Source organism: Rhinopithecus bieti, unplaced genomic scaffold (genome assembly GCF_001698545.2).
Source record: "Rhinopithecus bieti isolate Rb0 unplaced genomic scaffold, ASM169854v2 scaffold_13262, whole genome shotgun sequence".
NCBI classification, from domain to species: Eukaryota; Metazoa; Chordata; class Mammalia; order Primates; family Cercopithecidae; genus Rhinopithecus; species Rhinopithecus bieti.
This window is the reverse complement of record NW_016808004.1, coordinates 2,972,223-2,980,644: the sequence shown is the minus strand read 5'-3', so window position 1 is coordinate 2,980,644 and position 8,422 is coordinate 2,972,223. Positions and strand designations below refer to the sequence as shown.

At 54.0% G+C, this 8,422-nt stretch overlaps 1 protein-coding gene across 1 annotated transcript in view; it reads right to left on the bottom strand.

Annotated features, from left to right (window-relative positions):
* PLEKHO2 (pleckstrin homology domain containing O2) overlaps positions 1–8,386 on the bottom strand; it is a 27,919-nt gene extending 19,533 nt beyond the window's left edge. The window contains exons 1-2 of the mRNA XM_017885100.1: positions 8,247–8,386; positions 701–850 (exon numbers count right to left, since the gene is read on the bottom strand). Coding sequence (XP_017740589.1) covers positions 701–850; positions 8,247–8,258 — 162 coding nt within the window. The 5' untranslated portion in view covers positions 8,259–8,386. The remainder of the gene's footprint in view (positions 1–700; positions 851–8,246) is intronic.
* Positions 8,387–8,422: the final 36 nt, after the last annotated feature.

Genomic DNA, 8,422 nt, shown 5'->3' with positions numbered 1-8,422 from the left:
AAAAAAAAAAAAATGCCTTCACTTCAATTACCCCTCTTTCTTACGTACTTTGTCTGTTATTTTAGTTTTATCCTGATTCCCTCAATAAACATTATTAGTATATTAAAAAAAAAAAAAGAAAAGAAAAAAAGAAACCCCGTCTCTACTAAAATACAAAAAATTAGCTGAGCATGGTGGCGTGTGCCTGTAATCCCGGCTACTCCGGAGGCTGAGGCAGGAGACTTGCTTGAACCAGGACCCAGGAGACGGAGGTTGTGGTGAGCCGAGATCGCGCCACTGCACTCTAGCCTGGGCTACAAAGCGAGACACTGTCTCAAAAAAAAAAAAAGCTGGGCATGGTGGCGTGCATGCCTGTAGTCCCAGCTACTTGGGAAGCTGAGACGGGAATCACTTGAACCAGGAGGCAGAGGTTGCAGTGAACCGAGATCCCGCCACTGCACTCCAGCCTGGTGACAGAGCAAGACTCCATCTCCAGAAAAAAAAAAGTCTCATCTCATCTAGAAACCCTAGAATTGCCATCAGATGTATTGTCCCCATATACAGAGACCCAGAGAGGATTAGGTACTTGCTCAAGGTTGCACAGCATGGCAAAAGTGGAGCAGGTCTTCTGGCCCCAAACCCAGGGTCCTCCTACGAACTTGACTGCCCTCACTTTGCCCCGTCCCAGAACCTCCAACCTCAGGGCCAAGCAGGTCCTCACCTCATTCTCATAGACCAGCAGCTGGGCCTGGCAGAGGAGCAGATATCGGTCTTTCCAGAAACCCAGGAGGCCCCCACTGCTCTTCTTGATCCAGCCAGCCTTGTCCACCGTCTGTGCTCCCCGAGGCTTCTCACCGGCTTCCTTCACACCCTGTAACACAGCACCAGGACATACCATGAGGGCTGCTACCATGGGGTCACAGGTCACAGGTTCACAGGTCACACAAGGGCACAAGGGATGTATCCCTATGCTAAGTACCTAATGACATCACCCTATGTGAGCTTTCCCGCAACCCCCAAGGCAGATATTCCTAACCCAGGATCAGAGCTAATAACAGCAATAATAGCAGCAGCCACTTTACTCTGAGCCACTGTATAACATTTGATACACATAGTGTCATTTAACTCTTTTTTTTTTTTTTGAGACTGAGTCTCGCTCTGTCACCCAGGCTGGAGTGCAGTGGCCAGATCTCGGCTCACTGCAAGCTCTGCCTCCCGGGTTCCCGCCATTCTCCTGACTCAGCCTCCCGAGTAGCTGGGACTACAGGCGCCCGCCACCTCGCCCAGCTAGTTTTTTGTATTTTAGTAGAGACGGGGTTTCACCGTGTTCGCCAGGATGGTCTCGATCTCCTGACCTCGTGATCCGCCCGTCTTGGCCTCCCAAAGTGCTGGGATTACAGGCTTGAGCCACCGCGCCCGGCCGTGTCATTTAACTCTCACAGCTCCCCTCCAAGATGGTAGCCTCATTATCCACATGTCATAGCAAACTAAAGCTCAGAACGTAGAGATGACTCAACAGAGGTGCAAACCACAACTAGAGGACAGAGCCAGAATTCTAAGCGGTCTCTCTGACCCCACGTTTTCCCCACTCCACCATTCTGCCTCCATGTGTTCATTCAGTCAACATATGTACTGAGTGCTTACAACATCACAGGAGAATAAAAGTAAGGCAGTCTCTGTCCTCAGAGCTCACAGTGCGGGAAAATAGGAGTTGAACAAATAAATACCCAGGCATACCCATTAACCTGTGTGAAATGCTATACAGGAAATACACAAGGGGCAGCGAGAGGACAGTGGGGGGGACCCAGTTCAGGTTGGGGTGGCCCAGGAAGGCCACCCAGAACAAAGATTGGAAGGACAGGCAGGCTGAGTGGAAATCTGCCTCTCTACTGCTATGCTTCTAGAGAACCCACTCTGCAGCCCCTCCCGCTTCCCACCCAAAGCAGGAGGCTCCTCTCCCCTCCTGCCTGCTCCAGGCAAGGACCTTAGGGTGGCCACCACATCTAGTGAGGGTTCCAAGTACTCTGTCTTTGACCAGAGGCTGGCATAGGAGTTAAATTCAAACCCTTCTCCTGGACTTGGGTAGACACCCTGGAGCCTTGGGGCCAGTGACATCTTGTGCCTCACCAATTGCCTGCTTGGGTGGCTGGGTGCCAGGTACATGCCTACCAGATGAGGTTGGGGTCAGATCCACTTCTGGGTCCCCAGCACCCAGCCCTGTTCTTTTACACATAATGGGTGCTCAAGAGGTACCTGTGAAATGAAAATAAAAATACACCCTCTTTGCTAACCACTTTGCTTCAATGATAGGTATCCAGAGTCTTGAGTGTGAAGCGGGGGGTGAAGGAGAGGGGATCAAGAATGTGTCAGAATCTAGAGCCTGCTAGAAGGAAATTAGCACTGACTAATTTTGACTACATTATCATTTACATAAAATTCAAAAAAGGGACCCCAGTTAAAAGAGGTGTGCCTCTCCCCAGGGATATCCTGTGGCCACAGCTGCCTTTGGAAGAACAAGCCCAAACAGATGTAAGCGTGGTGCACTGTCAGGAGCTGGGCAGACCTGGCTTCCCTGGTCTCTGTCATGGCAGGGGAGCCCCAGCCTTGTTCTCACTGTGGGCCCCCGCCCCCTTTTGAATTGCACATTCTAGTAGTGGGGAATCTAGGCTTAGAAGCTGCAGTCATGCAGACTGAGGCAAACCACTTAACCTCTCTGAGCCTCAGTTTCTTCATGTGTGAAATGCAGCTACTAACAGCAGAAGTTGTAAGGAATCCAACTCCATGAGGGCAGGATTTTTGTTTTGTTCACTCCTGTTCCCTCATTACCTAGACAGTGACGGGCACATAGTAAGTGCTCAATAAACATCTGTTGCTGAATAAAGACAAAGCATACGGCCGGGCGCGGTGGCTCAAGCCTGTAATCCCAGCACTTTGGGAGGCCGAGCCGGGCAGATCACAAGGTCAGGAGATCGAGACCATCCTGGCTAATACGGTGAAACCCGGTCTCTACTAAAGAATACAAAAAACTAGCCGGGCGACGAGGCAGGCGCCTGTAGTCCCAGCTACTTGGGAGGCGGAGGCAGGAGAATGGCGTGAACCTGGGAGACGGAGCTTGCAGTGAGCTGAGATCCGGCCACCGCACTCCAGCCTGGGCGACAGAGCCAGACTCCGTCTCAAAAAAAAAAAAAAAAAAAAAAAGACAAAGCATATAGAGCAGTTCCCAGGATGCCCTAAACCTAGTAAATGGCAGCTGTCATTATTGTTACTATTGTCACTGCCGTCCCCTCTGGCTTTCAGGGACCCTCTCCCTGGGCCCAGTTCCCAAGTCAGGACAAGCCCTTTCTGGTCTATAGCTGCTGGCCTCAGATCTTCAGGAGCTCCAGGAATGTGGGGTTCCCCCTTGGGGTCTCCCTAACTTGTAGATGGCAAGAGAAATGGGGAAGTGAGGTGGTCCAAATGGTCTTCCCGGGGCCAGGCATGGTGGCTCATGCCTGTAATCCCAGCACTTTGGGCCGAGATGGGCAGATCATTTGAGGTCAGGAGTTAGAGATCAGCCTGGCCAACATGGTGAAACCCTGTCCCTACTAAAAATACAAAAAATAGCCGGGTGGTGATGGTGCACACCTGTAATCCCAGCTACTCAGGAGGCTGAGGCAGGAGAATCGCTTGAGCCAGGAAAACAGAGGTTGTTGTGAGCCAAGATTGCACCAATGGACTCCTGTATGGGTAACAGGATGAGACCCTGTCTCAAAAAAAAAAAAAAAAAGGTCTTCCTGGATATAAGAACAAGGAAGCAGGAGGCTGGCTGATTATGAGCCACCCTGTCCAGGAGAAGAGGGATTTCAACACCCTTTGACAAGGAGAAGGCTCTCCCATTCTATCATGCACTGGACTCCCATTCCCCACATCACCACTGACACCCCCAGGGCCCTAACACCTTCAGCAAGCCCTGCAGGCTGTCACAGGCCCAGGACTAGAAGGGAAGAACAGGGAAATGGGAAACCCCACCCCCACATTTCACACTAACATCCCTCTGACTGTAACAGCAACAGCAAGCACAGCACCACCAGCCCCTCCCAGGCCTTCCACCTGATGGGCAGACTCTTGGTTTCTCTTAAACAAGGCAGTGAGGTCTGTGGAGTGTGAAGCTGTTGCCCAGCCACCCATCTCTGAGCGCCAAGCCTCTTGCTTTCAGGGGACCCACCCACCACCCTATGGGATCTCACACCCCTGTCTAAACTCTCCCCACTTGTGACCTCTCCTGAAAACTTTCTACCCTCTGGAAGCTCCCTAGGGCCACAGCTGGTACCTGTGCCTAGATCACTGTCACTTCTGGGCTGGTGTAGCCCAGAGAATACCGTGACAGGATTACCTACAGAAGCAAGTCCAGGTCCTTAAAGGATGAATGGGACCAGGGCAGGACTAGGCAAAACAGCACTTTGGGATGGAGGAGGGAACAACTGACGGGCTGCAGATGGTATGACCCACAGCCCAGCCACAGAAACAGCCACCCAGGGGAGGCCTGGCTGGAGGCCAGAGTCCTACTTGCCTCCACCCAGCCCCCTTCCATGCCCCTCAGAACCCCTCCCTCCAGGGGGCCTGGCTATGCCCCAGTAAGTTTTAATAAGGGGCCCCTCCTCTTGGCAGGGCTCACAGGGGAGGTTTTGTCCTGCTCAGCCCAGTTTCTCGGCCTCCTCTCCTCACTGAGCAGCTGACCACTGTTCTTCCTGTTTTGCCCTCTCCCCTCCCATCCCTCTTCACCCAGGCCCTTTCCTGCCCACCATGAGCAGCTCCTGAGGCACCCCGAGGCACCAGCCTGCCTCCTTTGGATCACTCATTAAAAAAAAAAAAAAGCCAGGTCACCTCAACTCTGTACACAGAAGGGGACAGATGGAACCACAACACAGGTTATGAGAGACAGAGACTAGAAGAAACCTGATTGGCACCTCACATCCCAGGAAGCTTATGACAACCTTTGCTCTTTGACTAAACCCAGTGATGTTCTGACCCAACTCTACTAAGAATCCACCATGTCATAGTCCCGTGCCGGGGCATTCAGAGAGAGGAAGCACAGGCTCTGCCCCAAGGCAACTTCCAGTCTGAGGTGGGTAACGGAGACCCTGCATAAGTCCCCTGTCTGGTGGGGAGCGGGTAATCTCCTGCTTGAGAGGCTCCAGCCTATTGGCAGAGACATAGCACTTACCCAGAGGGACGTACTGGTCCTAGTTCTCTGATGAGGTAAGGGCTTGGGGTTCATTTGGGAGACCCCTGCAGAAGGTAGGGTTTGGGGAGGGCTCTGAGGAGGGGAAGAGACACACGCCTTGGCCCAGAGAAGGCAAGGCACGAAAGGTTATCAAAGCCCCTGCACCCTCAACCCCTTTTCTTTTTCTTTTTTTTTGGGGGGGACGGAGTCTAGCTCTGTCGCCCAGGCTGGAGTGCAGTGGCGCGATCTCGGCTCACTGCAAGCTCCGCCTCCCAGGTTTACGCCATTCTCCTGCCTTAGCCTCCCGAGTCGCTGGGACTACAGGTGCCCGCCACCTCGCCCGGCTAGTTTTTTGTATTTTTTAGTAGAGATGGGGTTTCACTGTGTAGACCAGGATGGTCTCTATCTCCTGACCTCGTGATCCACCCGCCTCGGCCTCCCAAAGTGCTGGGATTACAGGCTTGAGCCACTGCGCCCGGCCCCTCAACCCCTTTTCTATAGAAAGAGAAAGTACAGCCCAGAAAGGGCAAGAGATTACTCCGTGGGACAGAAACAGTACTGGGACAGGACACTGCCCTGCTTGTCTCTAGATGGTGAGGGCAAGTGGACAGCCTAGAAGCCAGGAAAAGGCATGACTGCTGGCAGAGGACAGAGCCCCAGAGCAGAGAAGAGAAAGCCTAGGTCCATGATTTCTACCCTTACTCCAATGGCAGCAATAATACCCCCACAGATACTCGCAGTTTTCCCAGCTTTTGCATATACATCATCACATTGCTCAATCACCCACCCTTTTCCTTTTACAAACGAGGAACCGAGGCCAGGAGCATACAGGTGGGCAGATGTCCAGTGCCCAGACCAGCACCTCCTCCCCAAGCCTCAGCCTGACAAGAGCTACCAGCCCATTACATAGAGGACGTCACTGAGGCTGAGGGACCTTAGTCCAGGGTGGCTGGGCACAGGGAGGAAGCTGAAAGCTAGCAGGAGGGCTGAAAGCAGCCATGTGAAAGTGAGATGATGAAGATGGCCTGGGATCATGGGGCAGAGCATGTGGCTATGACCTAAGAGGTGTTTTAGAGAAACAAAGATGGGCACTGAGGCCTAGTGCAACAAGCAGAAGCTACTGGGAGAAGTGGGAGGAAAGCAGATTAGGGATGCCAAAGGGGAGTAGCGATAGGAAGCCCCTGCTGTGGGGGTGAGGCTTGCAGGGGCTTGGGTAAAGTGGACAAGACCTTAGACAGCCCAGATATTTAGATAGCTTTGAGCATCTGGGAGTCAGAAAGTGGCAACATAGGCTGGACGCAATGGCTCATTCCTGTAACCCCAGCACTTTGGGAGGCCGAGGTAGGTGTATCACCTGAGGTCAGGAGTTCGAGACCAGCCTGACCAACATGGAGAAACCTCGTGTCAACTAAAAATACAAAATTAGCCAGGCATGGTGGTGCATGCCTGTAATCCCAGCTACTTGGGAGGCTGAGGCAGGAGAATCACTTGAACCAGGGAGGCGGAGGTTGCGGTGGGAGGTTGCAGTGAGCCATTATCTCACCACTGCACTCCAGCCTGGGCAACAAGAGCGAAACGCCGTCTCAAAAAAAAAAAAAAAAAGATAAAAAAAGAAAAGAAACTGGCAATGTGAGAGATTCAGGACCAAGGGGAGTACAGAGCTGAGCTGGGCCCAGGAGGTGTCCGGAGAACTTCCCTTAATTAGGGGCCAGAGCAGATCAGGAGATGGAGTAATCCTGACCCACATCCTCTGGGAGCAGGGGAGGGGCCCTGGCCAGAGAGCCTAGCCCTTGCAACAGGGGCCTGGGGAGGGCAGATGGCAGCCCCACCCAACAGCAGGAAAAAAAACCGCAGCAAATCACAGAGGCCTGACTTTGCCCCCTATCTTCACCTACTGAGAGAAGGGGCCACTGTCAGGCCAGGAGTAGGAGGAGGACTGGCACTATATTTTGCAGAAGAGGAAATGAAGGCCGAGAGGGGAAGTGACTTATCTACCACCCCACAGAAAGGCAGGGCCTGGCCTAGAGGGAGCCCTGACGGACCACTAGCTGCTCCTATCCATGGCCCCGGGAAAGTGAGAAGTGGGCACTGAAGGCACACGGGCAGCCTGGTCCACTCTGTGCTTCCCAGCTGGCCAGGGTTCCCCCAAGGCAGAGAGCTTCTTCATCTTTCCTTCCCATCCAAGGAGGCAAAGACATGCCCCTTCCCTTGGGCTGGGAGGGGCTGAAGCTGGGACCCCCTCAGGGGATAAGAAACAAATTCACCTTCCTCTAGACCCAACAGGGCCCTCCTTTTAACTTAATCATTCCACAGGCACATATTAAGTGCTTGCTGCGTGCTGGACCCTCGGATAATGGGGCTGCTAGGAGAACTGAGTTTGCAAGTAAAGGGCAGGGGCGGGGCAAGACCCGATCCCAGGCCAAGAGTGTTCCGAGTGGTTAGAAGGAGGCTCCAGGGACACAGCTGGTCCAGCCCTCGGGTGGGGAAGGCAGGGACCAAGATCAGACCCTAGGTGGGCCTGACTCCCGATTCCTTTCCTACAGCTGCTCAGATGGATGTGGGGCGGGAAGAGAGTGGGGGGAAAGGAGATACAGAGACTTATACAAGGGAGAAAAAAACAACTTCTCCATTCCTCCTGTCACCAAGGCATGGTCACATACTTGAGACAGGAATCCCCCAACACACACACACACACACACAGAGTCAGGATCCGACCTAGCCGGTACAGGGAGTCAACGGTAATCGGGGTTCGAGCCCAGTCACCCAGGCCACTTTCAGCAAGTCATCAAACTCGCTGGAGCCTCAGTCTCCTGGTCAATCCAATGGGAACAGTAACAACCACGACGCCCCACAACTGGTGAGAAAGAGAGAATGAAGGAGGACGCAGACTGCGAAGTCCCGATATGGATCCCGCCCCCCGCCCCTGCCCCATTTGCCCAGGCTCTTCCTGAGGTGAGACTGGCGGGAGTGGGGCGGGCAGGAACGAGGGCCTGAGCCCAGGACCGCAATCCCCGTGAGGGGCTCGAGGACCCCAGCCCAACGCCCTGCCGGGCCCCGCCCTCACCTCCTCCTCCATGGCGAGTCCGCCGGGATCCCACCGCTCCGCCGCTCGCTCCCGGCGCCGCGCGGACTCTGCCACTGCGTCCACGCCCGGCCGGGAAGCGACTCTCCGCGTTCTGTCCCGCCGGCTGCCGGGGGCCCAAGAAACTTCGGGGGGGCGGGGCCGGCGGGGAGAGGCTT